Here is a 22,078-nt window from a genome sequence, read left to right on the forward strand (position 1 = left end):
AGCGAACATGACACCACTACTCGCCCATTGCATATAGACGTACTGCACGTGCATGGTTTAATTTGAATTTGTAGAGTTTAATATATTTACATCGAAAGCGCTGTGAAGATGCTGGTCGATTTCACATTTTATGTTATCTACAGAAGGTGTGAATTATCCTTTAAACACACATCACTTTTGTTCTGAAATCGACCAAGTAATAATTACACACGCACAATTCTAAAACAACATCTTTTGCACAGAGTTCAATGGGATTTGAAAATTAAAGTGGCAGTTGAAAGTCTAGTGATAACACTTTTGCAGTGCATGATGGGGCTTCCTTAAATCATCCTCTGGGTTTATGCAAACCCAGTTCAAAATTCCGCACAACATTCATTTTAACAGAACTTTAGTAACCACCAGTGCCTTCAAATCAATTATCCCTCAATTGCTTTTTTTTTCTAAATTAAGTGCCGACATCTCCACCATGCAACGTTATCATAAGAGAAGCAAGCACCTCATCCATAACATTTGCGTGGGAGAAGTGTACCTGTGGAACACGAGGAGGAGTGACACAATCCTACACATATCGACTGTTGTCTAATGGTCAGATTATTGCCGGTACTTCTGGGGAGACAAATGACCTAATGATGGCCTTTAACATACCAGTCTGTGATGGAGGCTATACATTTGAAGTCGCTGTGACAACATCTGCCGGTACTGGGCCCTATGCGCAGAAAGATTTCAGAGGTGACGCTGGTCTAGGTCAGTATTTTGTTCTTATAATATCGGATGAATTCCCACATTCCACTTTGGATATTTAATATTTATTAAAACTAATATTTTCATGGCGCTGATTATGTCAGCATATAGCTTCAGCTACAATGAAAACAATAACAGATATAAAATGGTATATAAAAAGAGTAAACCTAACATGCCTTGATTAAATTTGGGTTTTAGCCGCAGAGCCAGTGATCATTTCCTACAGTGCATCTTTTGATGAAGTGGTTGTTGTGATCATGGACAATCCGTGTGTCCTTCATGAACCAGTGGTCTTATCGTATGTGTATAGACTGTTACAATTTTCAAACAACATTGTAATTACAGGTAAGTCATTGGCCCTAAGTTTTAAGTTGTCACTCAAATGCAGATTCCGTTGATATCGCCTATCCATTTATCATGTTTATGGAATTATAACGTACACCTACGCCACTCATAACATTACATCGTGTAACAAATTAATAACACATTTGTGAATGCACCCCGGGGGGGGGGGGGCACCCAACTTTGGAAGTGACGGGTATGTGCCTACCGGAGTCGCGAAGTAGGGGCCTATCGGGTACAAAAAGTTATTTTAAAAAAGGGGGTAATTGGGTACCAAAAAATAAAAAAGGGGTCATTGGGTACAATATTGTGAAAAAAGAGGGGTCATCGAGTATAAGATTTTAAAAAAAGGGTCATCGGGTAGAAAATTTTGAAAAAATGGAGCAAAATTTGACAGTTTCGGCATTTTTTTCTTGCATTTTGATGATGCTATTCTAGGAAAAAGGGGGACATTGGGTAGCCGCAACCAAAAGAAGGGGGTCATTGGGTTGCCGCAACTAAAAAAAGGGGGGTTATCGGGTTTGGCTTTTAAAAAAAGGGGGCCATCGGGTATAGTCGACTTCAAAAGAGGGGGCCTATTGACAGGCACATACCGTCACTTCCAAAGTTAAGTGCCCCCCCCCCCCCCGGGAATGCACCGATAAAAGATATGGTATCACCGACTTTCGCGAGTGTTCTTGTGTCAAGCATGTCACGTCAATAATCTCACCCGGGGGGTCACTCCCATTGTGGCCTGTACACCATCCGCGATAATCAACTTTTGAAAAGCACGCTAAACAAGGATTTAACCCTTGGCTAAAACGACACCCTAAACAGGGATTTCATTCCTAACATCAAATTTCATACCCTTTTTTCCAATTTTTCATGTTTTTCATACCCTAAACGCGATACGCGCGTATCGTGCCTACCCACGAAAAACGACCCTTTTACGCGTTTTCATTATCGCGGATGGTGTACAGGCCACAATGGGAGTGACCCCCGGGTAATCTCAACAAAACCTTCCCAAACTACACCGCTCAGTGCCAACATTTAGAATGAGAATTGTGTATAACGCTTAAACGTGCTAGAATTTGATTAGTTTTTGGCCATTTTTGTTAATATTTACCAGTATTCCAACATCACATGATCACTGAACGATACGAATTAGGCTAACTGTAAAATTAACATTTTATATATATCGTGTCAATTTCACATTATGTGCTACGTGGCAATGGCCTTTGCATGAAATAAGTAATAATAAGATTAGGCCGTTCAATGGGATGGAAGGTGTCACCTTTCTAAATGCATCTAGACATCTTGTGGCACTGGAAAAGGTGCATGTTGTTACCACAGTCGACAACTCCTATCCCATTGATTAGCCTGATCTCAATTATTTCATGCAAAGAACATTGCCATCTAGTACGTAATCAACATCATCAATGTCAAACTGAGGTCATTGATTGTTTAAACTTACATTTTGCCGACTTTTTCTTTTATCAACGATGTGTGTAGTATGGATATTCCCCCGGACCGTCGACCCCGAGGACCGTCGTGGTCCCGTGACGTACCGGTACCGACGGTCCATGATTGCTGAGGGGGTGGAAATTAGTCAATCAACTTCAAGAAGGACATGATTTACGGAAGGTCGTCCAAGTGTTTCATAATTCTGAACAATAGGGTTGATCAGCTCAAGTGTTGTGTAATCTGGAAAGCACATTTAATGTAATTACGAATTAGAAAACCAAACGGAAACTATACGAGAACTTAATCAATTCTTGAATCAAACTAAATATATCATTACTTGAATAGTCAAATAACATGCACGTGATGCAACGTTGCGTCATTTTGTTTATGTCACCTGTTGTTGTTATATAGGCGAGGTTGAAGCAGTAGAAGACGGACTTACCACAATTCAAATATTGAATGTGGAATGCGACACGACATACGAATTATCAATTGATGCTAAAACAGCGGTTGGTGTTGGACCCGAAACTGTTTTCACCTTCTCAACTGAACGTTCACCAAGTAAGCATTACTTATTTCTAATGGGTATAGACTGAAGCATATTGCAACATGATTTAAAGTGATGGATTTCTTGAAAAAAAAGGCGTAATAATTATAATCTTGATATGGCCACAAAAAATTGGTTGCAGTTTAGAGGCTGGGTGGATATGCTGCCATCTAACCTCGTCATTCAACCAAAGTCTGACGGTCACTTCTTTGACTTATACGGCTTTATCCAAGAGAGCCGTCGCTCGTGATCTTTACAACTCCTTCAGCCTACCATTTACAAGAAACTTTTTTTGGGGATAATTTTTAACCCTTGATAAAATTGAGTAAACATTCATATATAAAGCGATAATGAATTTATTGTTATATTTGTATATTTGAATAAATTATTTGATAAATATTGTGATAATATTTCTTTTTATCAAATAATTTGCAGATCCATTTAGTCCTGGGTCATCACTAATGATCAGGAAAGTATCATCTTCTACTACGGTAGTTTCATGGAGAGACAGTTTGTCAGTATGTCCGTCTACAGATTTTGTTGTTGAGTATAGATTATTAAACCTAGAGCAGTGTCAAGTTCAGCTTCTCGATACTTCGACTCGCATTTCTACTCGTGAAAGCGAAATCATGCTAAATAATCTTAACGGTGGTTCTACGTACATGGTATCTGTTACTGGTCAGACATCATCTGGCGTGGATGCTGTATTAGAAGAAACCTGGACCACTCCCGATTCAGGTGAACTCTATAAGCTCTTATAAGTTACATAAAACAAAACAAAAATCGAACAAATGGTAAACGTGAAAAAAATCTGAGTAAAGGCAATTATTTTACATTAAAAATGAAGGATAAAAGTATTTCAATAATCACACGGGGTGAGGCTCACGAATTCGGAAACCATGGTCAAACCACGTGAGCGACTGAGATTGCAATTTACACTTACTATACAGAACGAATTATTTTCCATGGTATTTGAAATAAGTGTAATATAAATTATGATTTAGATTTAGAACAATTAATTTGGATTAAAAAATTACGTCACTGAAGTAAATATAAATCTCCTAATTTGCATATAGCCGCCATTCCTTTAGCTAGCTCGTCCAAATCCCTGACCCGTGATTGCTACTAGGTATTTATTATGTCTATGGGCATAAAATGATGCATTCTCTGTTTTAATCTTCCTTTTTTTTATACAGTCCCACAATTACGCCCAACAGACATCGGCATTGTGTATTACAACCCATTTGATCTCGTCTTAGAATGGAGTGCTCCACCTTGTGGAACACGAGGAGGTGTTATTTGTTACGAGTATGAGTTGGTGACGGTGTCTGATCTTACAGTAATCAGAGGTACCACAACGGTTCCAAGGATCCAGATCATTCCGCCATCTGGTTACGTCAACTACCTTTTCCGGGTTGCAACAAAAAATAGTGTTGGTCTTGTGTACAGCAATAACATCAATGTTGTACCACAAATTATCGATGATGATGGTAAGCTTTACATAAGGTATAGAATTTATAAATATACAAAAGAAACAGAATCAGAATCACTTTTCGAATTCATGTAGATTATTCAATTGATTATAAACTCTGTCGAACTGTGTGTTATTTTATTTAGGTCTTTGTCCAGATAGATTTTGCCTAAATGGAGGCACTAGTTATTCTGACAATGGCGAATGTTTTTGCAGGTAGGAGAGTCTCAATTCACTTTTTGAAATTTTACGATCATCGTCCTGCAACTCGGCTATTCACATCGTGTCATTGATTTTAAACCTGTTAAAAATAGTAAATCTCGATAGTTATTGTTGCCTCAAATAAACAACAGTAAAACGTAAAGGGGTAATAAGAAAGACCCAGTGGTTCTACTTAGCATAGCTGGTAGTTCTGACATCCTTTATTAACCGAGCTCACTTTAGACCAGAGTGATGTTGGGGAAAGTCAGAAACTTCAATATCTCCTTATAATAATGCAATATTAAACATTGTAATATATGACATGTTCAAACTTTCTTGACTTGTGTTTTCAAAGATGTCAATCCGGATATGGTGGCGCTAGATGTGATAATGAACCTGATCCTGCAGATATCTTAGGTACATATGAAAGTTTATTTTAAACGAGCTTTGACTTGAAGAGATTACGGTACCGATATTATGTCGTTCAATTAAATATTAAGATATTTAAAATAAGAATTTTTTATGCAATTCTAATTTCACTGTCGTACTGTTCTGTTATTTATATAATTTAGGGCTCTGTCCAGATAAATTTTGCCTAAATGGAGGTACTTGTTATTCTGACATCTACATTGCCGAAAGCTTTTGCAGGTAAGGAGAGTGCACATTCAATTTCTTAAATATTTTTTATCTACTAGTATCAATTTTACGATCATCGTCTTGCAAGTCAGCTATTCTCATCATTCACATCCCGTTTTTGTTTCTAAAGCTGTTAAACTTCAGTAAATCTTGACATTTATTGATTCCTCAGATAAACAACAGTAAAAGTGGTATAATAGACCAGAATGGGTTGGTACCTGTATAGCAGATAATTTGGACAACTGTCCCAGCTTATTCTAGAAAGTCGTTATTTTTTTTCTTAAACTCTCTTTTCTTGTTATTTTTTAAAGATGTCAACGTGGATATGGTGGCGAAAGATGTGATCTTCAACCCGAACCTGAAGATAACTTAGGTACATATTTATATGAAATAATTCACTTTGTAAAAATGAGGTTTAACTTGAAGAGGTTACGTTATCGATATTATGTCGCTCTTTTAAAATATTAAAATAATTTAAATATAATAATTGTTTGTCTAATTTCTAATGTTATTCTAATTTCATTGTATTCATTCCTTAGATGGTGGAGTTATAATTATTGCTATATCACTCATTGCATCAGTAATTGCAGTGACAGCTACTGGAGTGGGTTTTGCTGCTTGTGTGTGTCTTCGTCGGCGCCGTGGGTTTCAGCAATCCCGTCCACAAAATTTCCAGCCCCAGATAACGTTCCCTAATCCATCCTGGCAATTAGGGTACTATGACAATTATGCCCAACCACCGCAATCTTTTCCTATTGATATGAACCAGTAAGTTGCTATCGTTTTATGGAAAAATCTATCTATTAATAGTCCATTTGGCTGCCTCGAAAAAATGGCGTCAGTACTTTGTCCGAGTTACTTTAGTTCTTATAATTTTTAATTCTCAACCGATTTTAATACATGAGATCTTAAAACAGTGCTAAAGGGTACAAGGTACTGGCTGCTGGTTTTATATTTACATATTTGTCTATGTTTAGGATATACAGGGGTAATCATAACTAGTACCTAATTCTTTTGCTGTTCTGTATCATCTTATCGTCTGGAAAGATGACATGCCCATCCTTTATGTTGGTATGATATCCTGCAATTATGTTGTGTTCCATTAAATTGTAACTGATTGAAGCTATGTTTCGTTGATGTTAGTAAAAGTTCCCAGGCTTGTTGAAACATAGCTGAGTTTATCAAATTTTTCCCAAATTAAATGACCCTGCCGTCATGGCCATGCTAATCCAAAATTCATTTATATTCTCCAATTTAGTTTATCAGAATACTTCTGCAATAGTGCCTGTATGTTTTGGTAACCTCTGATCCATCCTTTGTTAAAGATGTAAATACTTTTCTCCGTTTTTGTTTTTGGTCCTTTGTTGCTTTCGCACACATCTCCCATCATCTTTCTGATACAATGAAAGCTGAAATTGAAATGTGACAATATTTTGATAGCCTTTTGAAGATAATCTCCTAAAAAAAGTTAAACATGTTTCCTAGTATTAAAGTGCACTCTGTTAAACATCTCAAAAAAAGTAATTACCCCCTTTAAATAATGGCCATTATTCAAACACAGGTTATTGTATTACCAATCTATAAAATGTGTTGGAAGCAGAATTTATTTCTGCACATTTTGACACCTCATTATCTCACAATAAAACACCGGTCAATGCAATGTAGTGAGGTCCAGATTTGAAAGTTACACTTAACACAATACAAAAACACTCAGCTACCACTACACAGATTTCCTTCCATTATACCGAATACAAATCAATAGAATTTACAGCAACTTTCAAATCTTGGGTTACATTGATTTCAATATACGTTGTGACGTCAATATTTAGTCAATTGCTACAAATGAGGTGTCAAAATGTGCAGAAATAAATTCTGTACAAGAGCTCGTTTTTGAATAATGGCCATTATTTAAAGGGGGAATACAAGTAGCTTAGGCCCATGTAGTATAACGTTAAATTAACATTTAACAACGTTACTTCATTTTTTAAATGTATGATTTAAGCACTTTTCTTTTTCTGTTCTCTGTTTGCAGATTTGCTTTACAACAACCATTATATCAATGAAGAGAAACTAGAGCGATAACCGCACCATATCTGAACCATGTGGCTTCGGCAGTATTGCATTTAAATTTCAGCTCAATTGAAGCATTTTGAAAACTTGATATTTGACCCTTTATTGCCCCTTAATGACCTTAAATGAATTTTAAAATATTTTAAACATGTTTGGAATGTCATAAGGATCAATGCTTTAAAATTTCAGCTCAATCGGAGCATTTTCGAAAACTTTGACCCCTTTATGACCCCTTAATGACCTTAAATGAATCTTTAAATGTTTTTAAAATGTTTAGAATGTCATAAGGATCATTGCATATAAATTTCAGCTCAATTGGAACATTTTGAAAAACTTGACCTTTGACCCCTTTATGACCCCTTAATGACCTTAAATGAATTTTAAAATATTTTTTAAATGTTTACACTGTCATAAGGATCATTGCATTTAAATTTCAGCTCAATTGGAGCATTTTGGAAACCTTGACCTTTGACCCCTTTATGACCCCTTAATGACCTTAAATAACTTTTAAATGTTTTAAACATGTTTAGAATGTCATAAGGATCATTGCATTTAAATTTAAGCTCAATCAGAGCATTTTCGGCTAAAATGACCTTTTTTGACCCCTATGACCCCTGGATGACCTCTGACGTTTGGAAATATTTTTTATTATATTCTTTATGTTTTCCTCTTTCATATGACACCACTCATGGGGTCATACCTTCGTAACATTTAGAGATATGTCCATTTCAGACCAAATGGTTAGTCAGTTAGTAAGTAAGCTAGTAAGCTAGTAAGTAACATTCACTCATATAGGCTGATACCATTTCATGGTTCAGCAAAAATTGTAAACAGCTTTTGCCTCAAAATGATAGTTATAATAATTTCATATATAGACATTAATTAGTTTAGTTAACAATACAGTTCCAAATCACTTAAATCTTTCAATTGAACGCTAAAATCATGCCGATTTCTGCTTATTGTAATTCTTAACTTAGCCCGTATATCGTAAAGCAAACGGACCAAAGCCCAACTAGATTTCTATTCGGTGGTGTGAAATCTTTTAAAATCTGGCGTAATCTGGTGTTGTTTTTGTCTTTGTTTTAATTAATGTGTTACAATCACTAGTTTCGTACATAAGTTTTAAGGATATGGTGAGCTGTATATACTTTGGTTTTCTTTACCTTTTTATTTTATATCCCGTATATTGCTTTTGTTGGTACTACTCCCACCCTCTTCGTAATTCTAGGGTTAAGCATTTTAACGCAAAAATCCAATGTACCTGCTTGCTAGTTGTTACTAGGCCCTTTGTGCGTTTTGTACGCGAGCAATATCTAGCACGGATTCATAGTACAGGGTGTCCTAGAATGATTTATACCGGCAAAGTGGAATTTTGTTAGGTACACAGAGCAGTACTATTGGTAGTATTGTTTTAAATTACAAAATTTACATATATTTAGCTTTCTTAGGAATTTTAGATTTTAGAGATTGGACGTTCCTAATAGAAGTTATAGGATATTGCGTAAAAAGGTTTTGACAAAACTACCTATTTTGAAAACATGTAAAATTACTAACCGTTCTGCACAACGTTATTTGTAAAAATGTTATATGCAGTATATTTGTTGTGTCCTGCTCTTACTTCTACTAAATAGTCGATATCTATCGATTATTTATGATGTTACAAAAATATCCTTGTATGGAATAAAGGATTTGTTACGCTTGAGTGACCTTAAACTATTCTTTCTTTGGCGGCAGTTTTGAAAATAATTATTGCGGTGCGCGAATTTCATCATTTGAAATGCCGGCAATTTACCGCCAATTTTAATTTACCGGCGGTAAATTAACAACGGTTTTACTTAATCCCATATCAAGAATTATTCAGCGTTGTAAGCTGTACATCTGTGCCTAATTTGGTGTATTTCCTATAAAAGAATGTAGGATCTCTCCAATATATCATCAAGCTATTTCCGTGAAAGTCACAGAATAAGTATATGTGTGTCATTGTATTGCACTTATTGTAGGTCGTGAGCACGTAATTTGTACATTGGGGGATTCCAATGTGCTAAAAATGTAGGACATGAGGTTGGGCGGGTGGAAATATTAAATTAAGCTCTTTACATTATTCTATTGGTGTTATATCAAACCTCTAAATAAATTATTTTAGGTTCTCTTGTTATATTAGGCCATCTTAATTTAATAGTTTGTCTCACAGCTCCCGCACACATTATTACAATCGCCCACTTTTGGGTTATTCCCGCTGGATTGAGTAAATTTAGTTTCTTTAGTTGACACAAAAATATCACGTCTCAGACGTGGATATAGCCTAAATCGTAAATCTCAATATAACTCTTCAAAAGATCATCCGACAGATAAAAAGAAATTAAAATAACAAAAAAACAGTCCTTTAACAAACCCTCATTCCGCTTCAGATTTTCAAATTGGGAACGGCTTTGATACAAACTATTAAATTAATTAAGATGACCTTAAAGCGTATACATAGCAAATTTTCTGTAGTTTTATAACATGTGTAATGTTTTATTAGTCTCATTCTTGTCAAAAACTGCCCGACATTAAAAACATTTCATAACTGTTATCTTGTTCAAGATAAATTTAATTGCTTATGCTCAAAGTTATTTGAAGACTTTTAACGTTACTGAACATGTTCATCAGTACTGTTATTGAAAATTATAACAAGGTTTCATAGTTCTAGTCCAATAAAACAGTACTCACTGACTCAATCTCAGTCACGTGACTGAGATCGAGTACTGTTTTATTGGACTAGAACTATGCAACCTTGTTATCAGACTTTTAACATGCGGCGTAGGAAGCGATATCGCCAATTTTGAGTTCGCCATTGGATTAACACATAATCATGAAATCTTGACAAACAATTCTAAATTTGTTATGTGGTGTCAAAGCAAAATTATCTGACTCTAAAACCGTTGGGGTACGACAATGTACCACATTGCAAGTATGTTAATTTTCCATTTGCAATTGCTAACCGTGTATTTTGAATGGGGCTGTCAGCCCTGTATCTTCGCCAGCCTCGTACGTCACGTGTCGCGCTTCCTACGCCGCCTGACTTTTAACGTGTTTTGCAATAGCGCCCTCAGTACGTTTACAAACCATAGGCATTTGGATTTTTGGCAATATTCTCGATCATTTGACAGAGGATAGATGTCTGGCTCTCTTTGTTTGGTTTACCCACTTATACGTTGTTATTTTGTTATCAATAATTATCTCTCCCCGATAAACTTACTACCATGAATGACGAACTATTTTGTCGTCTTTTGTTATTTATTTTATTTATTTATTTATTTATTTATTTATTTATTTATTTATTTATTTATTTATTTATTTATTTATTTATTTAAATTCATTTGATCGAATGTGTTTTGTTTGTTTTGATTATTTAATTTTTTGGGAAATTATTGGTAGTTTACATGCACACTAGACCAACGTCTTGATACACGCCATACTGCAGTTACTCTTCATTTTCCTATACACAATACACAGTGCTCTCACCATTGACGCGTGACCTCTACAAACAGTGAATGTTATAGGTATAGGGCATTGCCTAGTTAGCGTCAATGTGTAAACATGACCGGCCAATATTTATTGTACTTTATGAAATTCTAGACAATATGGTTTTTTAAGATCGCCTAAATTTTTAGCTAATTTAGATGATTGGAAAAATCCGGACTTTGGTGATTTAGTAAGAAAGGGCACGCATGGCCTCCAAAATTCCCTGTGTAATCGAATGCAACTTTTAGTGTCTTTCACTCACTTGTGGACCGCTCTCTTCCGAAGAGCATGGAGGGCATTAAAGCTAAACCATTTGACGGATATTTTTTGTACTTGCTGTCAATCAAGAATAATGTATATATTACATGTAGGCTAAAAACTGACTAGGTGGGGCATCTGCAAATGTTCGTACCTCCCTGATATGTAAGTGACAAATAACAGCAAAAACTGCTCCCATATCTGTCCATAACTTTGGTCAGTGGAGCGAGCCAGGGGATTTCAAGTGGGTGATTATTGATTGGCAAGTGCCATATCTGGGCATAAGTGCAGTCCACCATTGTGGAGGATGGGCTAGACTTTATTGATTGATTTTGCTGGAGTAATTTCCTGTTAACAAGGTTTAAGTACTGCAAAGGTCGAATAATGTTTGCTGTGCAACATAACTGCACTATGCTTGGGGCAAAAATTGGGGATATTCGTGTGTTTCTCGAAATGCACCCGATGCTAGTCGGTGCTTGCGAGATATTTGACACGCTTCATGGCGCCATGCACCAGAGACTGGCCATGCACTCATTGCGATTATCACGTTTCGTTCGTTGGCGTACCGCCGGCAAGGACCCGAATATCACCCCACAATATATTCCCCATAACTGTCCACGCCATTAATGCGCACACGTAACGGTATAGGGAGTCCAGCCTCTCCTTATTGTGGTTTATGCTATTTCTTTGCATTGTTTTTGAATTGCATTTACTTTAATGGGATTGCAGCCGTAAAATCTATGCCGGGTTATGACGCTTGGTTAGCAAATAAAGTGCGTTGTTTCACCAATTGAATAAATAATGTTTTAGTGTTATTTGAAATTTCGAAATTCAAATCCACTTTGAATAACCAACATCACATGTATCCATAATTATGATATATAAACGGGCGGGTTTTATTCTAGCCGTTTGTTTTGTCTCCTTTTCAAAGTAGAATAGGTCTCATAAGCTCTTGTGGAAATGTTTGTATCAACTTTTAACTGGTGAAGAGAACGGATACGATATGCGAATAACATTATAATAATTTTGTGCAGGCTTATGAAAGCATGCATAATTTGTTCAGGCTAATGAAAATATGCATATTTTTAAATACCTTTTGGGCAAGTATGCATGTTCGCGCAATAGTAACTTTGAGCATACGTGACCATGTTGACTATTTTATGCACGTAATACAATGTGTCCCATAAAAACAATGTCAATTTTCAGACATTTGGCGTACTTGAATTCCTTGCCGCAAATGCACTGTGGCTGAGACGTGTAGGTAATGAACCCCGTCTTGCATCAGGTTTTTAAAAAAAATGACTTGCCCTTAGAGCCTATCGACCGACACAAAAATCTGAAAAAAACCAGGGTCGCCTTTTCTTTTCTTTTCTTTTTAATGTCAGATTTTGATATTTTGGTTTATAATATCATAATATTTGTTTTATTTATGTTTAACTGCGGGGGCCACATCCCTTTCAGACACCAGCCCGCAACTTTTCTAATAGGTTCGACGTCCCTGCTTGCGCCACATTGGACGGATTCGCCGGTCATTTGTCGGACGTCGAACGATCGTACATAAGACGCCTGCAGGATTATTACCGGCCACAACGCATAGAGAAACGAACGGGGATCGGACCCGGGGATCGGACCCTAAATCCCTCCAAAACTTCTGCCGAACTGGTGATTTTGCCACCCTCATCATCATCATCATCATCATCATCATCATCATCATCATCATCATCATCATCATCATCATCATCATCATCATCACTTTCTACATTTTTTCTAAACAACATACTGTTTTAATAAAATTTTTTTATTAAAATGCATGTAACAACTATAATTATTGTTTAGAGCGTGATGAAATAAAACATCACGATTTTCATCACAAAACAAATATAATGCATAAGAAATCGTTTGTTTTAGAGCGTGATGATGAAATAAAACATCGCGGTTTTCATCACGAAACAAAGTAATACATAAGAAATCGTTTGTTTTAGAGCGTGATGAAATAAAACATCACGATTTTCATCACAAAACAAAGTAATAGGCCTACGAAAGAAATAAATTTTTCGAGAGTGATTAAATAAAACATCACTATTTTCATCACGGAACAAAGTAATACATAAGACATCGTTGGTTTGATTGCAATCAACCGCGACAGTTCGTCTCACACACATAACAATGCACTGCGATCAAATAGGTTGATGACAACATTTGATTGAATGGACTGCACTGCGCCATTTACAGTGAAGGACACCGGTTCAAATCCTTTGTTTGGAGCCAATCAATAATTTCACGCACAACCTCTATGCAAATTAAAGTTTAAACACGCTGCAGCTGGGGGGATCGCTCGAAGCTGGTTGCCGTAAGGCTGAGTTCACATAGAAGTATACGGTATACGGTATTCGCTATACGAAATACGCTCATTCGATCAGGCTGAGTTCATATAGGAGTATACTATGTGAACTCAGCCTGGTCAAATGAGCGTATTTCGTATAGCTAATAGCAGTATACATTTGTAGGTCAGTTTACCAATTTTCTTCGTCTAATCAAATGCTTGTAACTTTACTTCTGGAGGTCACATTGCATTGAATGAGGTGTCATAATGTGCAGAATTAGATGAAAATGAATTTACCCACATATGGTTTAGTTTTAAAATTAGGACGGTATACGCTGCACTAAAATCGAGCACACACGATTCCCACTATACTATACTATACGCAGGTATACATGGTATACGGCCTTTTCGAATAGTGCCTTATGTGACCCGGTACTATGAAATTACATTGCCCGATTTAAGCTATACGCGTGCACCTGCAAAACGTGCACCGTATACCCGAATAGTATACTTCTATCTGATCGTAGCCTTATGTGACCCGGTGCTATGAAATTGCCTTGCTCGATTTGAGCTATACGCGTGCACCTGCAAAACGTGCACCGTATACCCGAATAGTATACTTCTATGTGAACGCAGCCTTAGTGATCGAATGCATGAGCTTTTTGCTTTACTGAATCGATTTACTGGATTAATTTCCTGTTAACTGGGTTTAATGCCACAAAGGTCGAATCGGGTTTGCCGTGGACCATAAGTGCATCATGGTGGATTTATGTAACCGCATAGCTGTCCATCAACCGCTGCATGCGCTGAAGTCCAGTGCTGATTGACAGCCAAAATTTAACTCAGTTTTTTAATGAGTTGATGTTGTCGCCAACCGGTTTGTTTAGCGACGAAGGAGCATAAATCGGCTGGGACCGAGACTAATGTGGTTTGCACTAGTTTTTGTGTCGACCGAGACGCATTTACCATACGAGTCCATGCATATGAGGAAAGTAGGTGTCAATGTCGCCTCGTTCAGTTGCTCACATTTTTCACACATATTATCCATTCCCAAAGGACACTTCACGATGACACATTTCCTGATAATAAGCTCGCATAAAATCATGTTTCATAAGTACTGAATGGGTAGAGTATAAAACACATTTCTATAGTTCACAGCATCTTGCGAATGGTAGTGAGCTTTGGCAAAAATCAAGCACGTTTTCAAATTGTATGATTTATAGAATGAACTTTTGCAAAACATCGAAGCGTTATTTTTCAGTAATACATTGAGTAAAATAATGAAAATCGATTTTTTTTTTGCTGCTTCAACCAACAATACCCCCTGTATTATTGGTAAATTGTGCTTTACAAATCCACTTGATTACTCACGTTTTTAGACGTTTTATCTTCCTACGGAAGACTTCATCAGTAATGTGATGAACCAGCAACACTCCTACTCTCATCTCCAGAGGGTGTAGTTCTTTGTAATAGCTGGTCATATACATGATTGAGTGAGTTAAAGAAGTTAAAGAGCCCTAAGAATAAAAAACTGTAGTGTAATTCACGCCAGACACAATTTCTTTATATGACAAAAATTAATTTTTGTAATCGATCAAAAACAAACGTTTTATATCAATTTTAAATTTACCCTGAATCGGTAAATATGGTACCTCTCGCCCTTTTTTAGGTCATGCGGCGAACCATTGTTGAAGCTATTTCACATACATGTACAAAACATTCTAGAGAAAGAATGAGGCCATATACTGTTTAAATATCTTTTGTTGATTTCGAATGATAATGTCATGAAGTCGTCAATTTTAAGGTCACATTCCTAAAACCAAATCAAAACATTGCGACGCAGATATTTCCCGACTTACGCAATCTCATCATCACATCAGTGTCTTTATTATTTGTTTGAAACCTTTCCCAAACGTTCGTGCTCTTTATGCACAAAACGGCTAATCTATCTTTACAAAACGCGTCTTTTTTTAGTAAACAAAAGGCTAAAGATGGTATTATGAGATTTATCATTTATCATTACACTCCTCCACTCAACTGCCACCGTGGACGAGCGGTAAAGCGCTAGACGCGTAAACAAAGGAAGTTACGAATCGGTGGTTCGAATCCCAACGAAGCCTGTGGAAACTTTTTTTTTCTTCAAAATTCATGATCGCATTCCGAAATGAGTCACTTGTCGGTAAATCATGTATCGTATCCTTAAGCTAACAAAATCTAAGTCTTTAATTGAAAGTAGTATATGGTTGGTACAATATATGACAACAAATGCACATATAAAATAATCACACGATCACAATGATTAATTTAACTTATTAGTACTTAGCCAGCATTCTTCTTCTTGAAGATCAAAAACCATAGATCATCATATTTAGATAATCTATGCATAAACCAGACTTCCACAAGTCGACAGAAGAATATATATTTCTTTCTTGGAAGAGGTACGTTCTTTGACGTATTCTAGATCTTCTCCGACAACACTGGCAGGTAGTAGTACATTAACTACAAAATATATTTCTGGTTTGAAATTTCCTTTCGTTGAAGGAATTAGACTGTAAGCATATTAGCTAGCTAGCCCAGATCAACACTATCAACTGTGAAGATTATGTTTACATTCTCTTATATATCAAGCACGGGGAAAACCCCAGTATTAATCCGGGGGGGTTCTTCGAAAAAAATTTTACGGGGATGTGCCACGCAGACTTTCGGATGCTGACTTTCTCTATACCTACTTTTTGTTGTTTTTGCCACCCATCAGTATACCAATTTTCCACAAAAAGTACCCAAAAAGCACCCAAATTTGCCCTAATTGGGTGCTTTTAGGGGCACTTTTGCCCAAATGCGCCTAATTGGGCGCATTGGTCTCCACTGAAAACCCACCCATCGATATACCAAAATTGCTGAAAAGGTACCCCAAAACCGTGGCACATCCCCGTATACCTTCAACCAGGGAGAACCCCCTCCGGGGTATTAATAGCCAATTGTGATCTTGGGTATTCCCAAGCCTTAATTATAACATTAACCTTTCTCATTACATCACTTCCTTAGGGGAATTCCATGACATCACTTTCACTTTACAATCTCAGGGGACTTTCCAATTGTGCAACACACTGAAAAGGGGGAATTCCCAGCTATCCATTCAATTTGCTGAGAGGGGAATCCCTAAAATGTCTCATGAAATAGATTTTAATTGTAAACAAAGATAATCAAATTAAATTACTCAGGGCACATCACAACACAACATAACTGACTAAAATACATCAAAAATACACATACAAAGCATGTCATAAAATAAAAATTATAAAATATTGTCCCGGTAGGCGAGCCAGGAGCGGCGAACACTATCACCCGAGCGTTATGACCCTCCACCCACCGAGACAAGTGAACTCAAAACATAAGTATTAAATATTGCACATTTATAATAAATAATTACCATATTACACATATTTCATCAACAATAACATAAAATTTAGGAGTCCAGCTCCAGCTCTTGCATAGTCATTTCAATAAAATGTTTTAAGGTGGCTTTTGAATGGACTCGTATTTTTATGCATAATAAACTGATCCCTGATGGACGCTGGAAGTGCATTCCAAAGACAGGGAAAATTGACACTGATGGTATATTTAAAACTATCGGTTTTTGGGGTGATATGATTTTTAAAAAGCAAATTGTCAAGATGGCGAGTGTTTACAATCCAATTGCTGAAATGAAAGACCATACTGCAGTTACTGTCCGTTTTCCTATACACAATACACAGTGCTCTCACCATTGACGCGTGACCCCTACAAATGATGTATGTTGGGAGAATGGACACTTGCCTAGTTAACATCACTGTGTGAAAAATAACCAGCCAATATTTTATTTATTCTCCAAAACTTCTAGCAAATATATTTCTCTAACATGACCTAAAATTACAGCTAGGTTAGATGTTCAGAAATGGTCGTACTTTTGTAAAATATGAGTGAGGGCAAGGCATAGCTAGCCAACTCCCCGTGTTATTTGAATGGAGATTTGACCGAAAATATTGGTATCGGACCGCTCACTTCTGAAGGATGCCACAAAAAAACCGGTAAAAGCTACATTTAAATTATTCTAAATAGGTTCTAGAAAATAAGGTTTTGTAACATGTCCTAAATTTTTAGCTAATTTAGGTGTTTGGAGAGGGTCGTACTTTTGTGTTTTAGGAAGGACATGTAAACGACAGATAACACCAAAAATATGAAGAAATTATTTCTAAACCGTGTTAAGTCAAAAATCATTATGTTGCTCATTTTCAAGAATGCTGGTTTACAAAAAGCACGACATTGTCTGATTTCGTGAACAAAGCCACACATAACATTGTTTCCTTACGTTTCCTTTATAATCGGTTACCCAACTGAAGCTATGAATACCAGCTTTATTGCGATATCACACATGAAAACAGTCACTTGTGCACAACCAGAGAAGATCCGATTTAATCAGTTGAGCTGTTTCAATGAGTGTTATCTTGGTTTAATAGCTTTTAATGGGGTTAAGTCCTGCAAAGGTCGAGATGAATTCTACTGTAGACATGACTGCATCATGCATAAGAATTTGAAATACATTGGCAAGCAAAACAAATATTTCCTCCTGTTATTAAGATCCATGAGATTGGGTTAGCTTGAAATTCCCTTGTCTCGTTGTCTCGGGGAGCTGATCCTGGTTGCGAAGGTTATTTGTAGCAGCAAAGTCCCTGAATTGTTGTTAATGGTTTATGGAATGATGTGGGACCATAGTGGTCAGCGACAACCTGTAAAGTGTGCAGAAGCTTGTGGATCAACGTCTAGGCGTTGTGCCTGTGCGTAGAGCACTATAAATCACTGCGCTTTTTTCTTTTTTTTTTTTACATAAATTAATTGAATCTGGACATACGAACGCTTATTTTGTACACAAGTAATACTTTGTGATTATTTATGGATAAAAAAACTAAGGAAAATGTTATCAATGAAATAACTAATATACGTATTAAACATACATTTTGTTTTGTCAAAGATGAAAATCTTCAATAAAGTTTTTAGGACCTATAATATTTGACATTAAACTCTACTTATGCACAATAACTACGCAAAAGTATTATAGTCAATCAATACATTCAAAAAATACCCGATAATGTCGGTACTAAAGTAGAATCATTCAACGTTATTATGGGTTTTTGATGTGATTAATTCCATAATTTATAAATACTGAAACCAAATGGTTTCCACATGTTATTAATCCGTAACCAATGGTAACCACATTTCAAGAAATCCGTATTGAGGACAATCGGATTATTTTATTGCTATAATTATAAGCAATATCTGATGTGAAGATTAAAATGAAGACAACATGTCTAAAACGCGAAACGTTCGTGGCTTTAATGTCAATCAACTGAATTTGAAAGCCAAATTAGGAATAAATAAATAAACACATCTGGTAAACTAAGTCATAGAAAAGAATCATATTATATTATATTAATCCCTTATCTACAAGTCTTCTATCAGAGTATACGCACTTGAATTAATAGACGTCCTAGGTCTCTACATACCCTCGCTGTCTCTTTCCTTAACAAAACCGGCTCATGGTGTGAATAATAAAATAGAAATTTGCAGTATTATTTTGTGTTCAACATGCAATCAGTATATTCCATATTAATAATAAATAAAGCTAGACAACACTTGTTGAAAGGTAGTACTTGACTATGGTTGCTCGGTATACAAATAAATAACTAATTTCATAAATATTTATCATTTCACTGAGCTTGAGTACGATCTAACACTGGTCCAGTGCTGGATTAACAAACCGTCTCTGTCAATAATACTACTCGCCAGCGGGCCTCCTGGCGGGCTAGAACATGTAGAATGGCAGCTTTTAATACAGCCATGCGCACCATTCGATGATCTGAGCCAATTCTGGTACGATGTCAAATGTGTTTTTGCAGGCTAAATACGGGTGCTTGGTAAGCATGGTATGACTAAGCACATCCCAAACAATCTTTTGAGGTCATGCAACCTCAGATTCATAGAAAAAATATTTAGCTTGAGTAAGTTCTGAAAATAAAAAATAAAAAATGTTATGCTCTTTTGTACAATTCCAGATACTGGTTTATACGGGATGATCCACAATAGGTGATGAAGAAGTGCGAGGCACAGACAACCCGACTGACCAGCATAATTATAACAGTGTGCACTTGCAAATCTAATGCACAGTCAATCAACATCAACAGCAACCACTTTAAGCAATCATCAATGAACACCCAACATTTAAACGACCATCTTTGAACAACCCAGACAATTTAAAAATCTTTTGTTTTTCTTTTTTAAACAACGCATATAATTTAAGCAACCTTTTTTTTAAACAACTAATACAATATTCTTTCTTAAACAACCCTGGTTGTTGAAATCATGATTTTTTAGTTCATCCGTTAATCAGCGGTTGTTTAAATTCCACAGGTTGTTTACATTTTTAAACAACTTGATTAAGACATACATTTATTTTACTCAGTGGCAGCGCCAAGCAGGCCAAGAAAGGATTCCTTCCAGTCAGAATCCTCCCCCCCCCCCAGTTTCCCGCATTAAAATAACAAAAATGTCCACTTTTGCCACAATTTTTCCCCCTCCCCCTAAATTCACTTTGCCCCCACCCAAAAACAACCCAAGCAAATCCTGGCGCCGCCAGCGATTTTACTGTGTAGACGTTGTTGCACAGGTCTCCTGCCATTATACTATGTGCCTCAACATGCATGTAACTTACAAATTGAAATTGCAAACCTACCTCACCTAAATTACCAACTTTCGTGTGGTTTACGCTAGTTTTAGTGTCCTGTCAGAAAAAGGTGTCAATGTCATCTCGTTCTTTTGCCCACGTTTTCACACAAGCAATCTGTTCCCAAAAGGAACTTCACGATAAATATTCCCTGATAATAAACTGGTGATGTGTTGTTTTTAAGCGTTTGTGTAGAGTATAAAAGGGAATTTTAAATTATACTGAGCTCTGACGAGTTTTTCTGGCACTTCATTATTAATGATGACGTGTGTTTGAAATTTAAAATAATTATATCATTAGCATTTTATTTTCATAGAATTGATTAAACGAGTGTTAACGGTTTAGTTCAGCTATCTTTTTTTTCTTTTTTTTTGCCCGAGATATTCACTTTCATCAATGATCAAATTTTAAAAGGATCACTAATCCCTTTCAGGCAATTAGATCAAAATTTAAAGTCACTACGAATTAAGGGATCTAAAATGAGCGTTTATTGCGTTTCGACAGTATTTTTTGTGGGACATGAGAGCACCTCAGACCTATCGAATTGCATTCTGAATACGAAGCATGTCTTTCTGATATCAAATAATTTTCATTTTTTAAAATCACAATATAATACAAATTTTATGACAAATCATAAAAATTTGATATTTGTCAAATTTTTGATATATAACAGTCCTCGAAGTAAATTATATAAATCTAATGACATATTCTTAAAGTGTATGTAGCAGGGAGGAAAAGCCGACGGTCAATTGAAAATTTTGACCTTTCATATTGAAGATATGGATTTTTTTCCCAAAAGACCTAATTTTTTTGGTGTTTTGGGAAAAAATCCATATCTTCAATATGAAAGGTCAAAATTTTCAATTGATCGTTGGCTTTTCATCCCACCTACATACACTTTAAGTATAAATCATCAGATTTATAAAGTTTACTTCAAGTACTGTTAAATATCAAAAATATCAATTTTAATGATTTGCCATAAAATGTGTATTAAATTGCGAATTTCAAAAATCTAAATTATTTGATATCAGAATGACATTCTTCGTATTCAGAATGCAATTCGATATGTCTGATGGGCTCTAATGTCCCACAATAAATACTGTCCAAACGTTCATACCCCAGCCCTTAAATAACACTTGAAATCGAGTGTCGCAGCCTGCTTTACCTTTAATCCATTTCTAACGAAGGAGGTTGGTAACACCCAAATGATTTTCCACCCTGATCTCTTCAATTCTATTCACTTGTATGCATGAATATCAAAAATTTAGAATTAAAAAATCTAATATTGCATAGAGAAAGCTTTATAACATACATAATACATAATACACAATTTACATTTACAATTATAGGAATAATTAGGGGCTGTGCAATATTTATGTGTACCCAAGGGTTTTGAATTCTCAAAATGCTCTGCATAAAATCGTTTGCCCCTGCCCCTTATCTCTTATAACCATCTATGCACAGTTTCCACCTCGATACACCTGAGCACACAATTTCGTCCAAGAGCTTCCAAGCAAGCAATGAATTGTCTCTACACAGTCTTTGTTTACACTACACGGTTGAGTGCATAGCATCATAAGAGCTGTATAAGCTTCTAGCTGGCGACTAGTGGATCTGTGATTTGAATGTTCTCTTTATTCAATCAGATTTTTTTATACCGAACGAAAGCTAACACTTCCCCTGAAAACACTTTTTTCATTACGTCAACAGATAACGCAATTCAATGTTTATATCAAGGCGAATGTGGTAAATCTGTTGAAAACGACCTATTCAAGCACAATTTTT

General features: G+C 36.1%; 1 protein-coding gene across 1 annotated transcript; it reads left to right on the top strand.

Annotated features, from left to right (window-relative positions):
- Positions 1-952: 952 nt before the first annotated feature.
- On the top strand, positions 953-4,916 carry LOC140138477 (phosphatidylinositol phosphatase PTPRQ-like). The gene is made up of 5 exons (XM_072160361.1): positions 953-1,086; positions 2,938-3,087; positions 3,509-3,811; positions 4,270-4,563; positions 4,691-4,916. The coding sequence occupies exons 1-5, from the start codon at positions 999-1,001 to the stop codon at positions 4,762-4,764; spliced, it is 909 nt and encodes a 302-aa protein (XP_072016462.1). The 5' UTR covers positions 953-998; the 3' UTR covers positions 4,765-4,916.
- The last annotated feature ends 17,162 nt before the right edge of the window (positions 4,917-22,078 follow it).

This window comes from Amphiura filiformis, chromosome 17 (genome assembly GCF_039555335.1).
Source record: "Amphiura filiformis chromosome 17, Afil_fr2py, whole genome shotgun sequence".
Classification (NCBI taxonomy): domain Eukaryota; kingdom Metazoa; phylum Echinodermata; class Ophiuroidea; order Amphilepidida; family Amphiuridae; genus Amphiura; species Amphiura filiformis.

What these genes read in the sequence shown, in the direction of transcription:
- LOC140138477 (XM_072160361.1), top strand. Translation starts at nt 999, where the DNA reads ATGGACAATCCGTGTGTCCTTCATGAACCAGTGGTCTTATCGTATGTG. An exon ending in CTGGACCACTCCCGATTCAG is followed by an intron (nt 3,812 to 4,269) that starts GTGAACTCTATA and finishes TTTTTTATACAG; the next exon opens with TCCCACAATTACGCCCAACA. An exon ending in ACAAATTATCGATGATGATG is followed by an intron (nt 4,564 to 4,690) that starts GTAAGCTTTACA and finishes TATTTTATTTAG; the next exon opens with GTCTTTGTCCAGATAGATTT.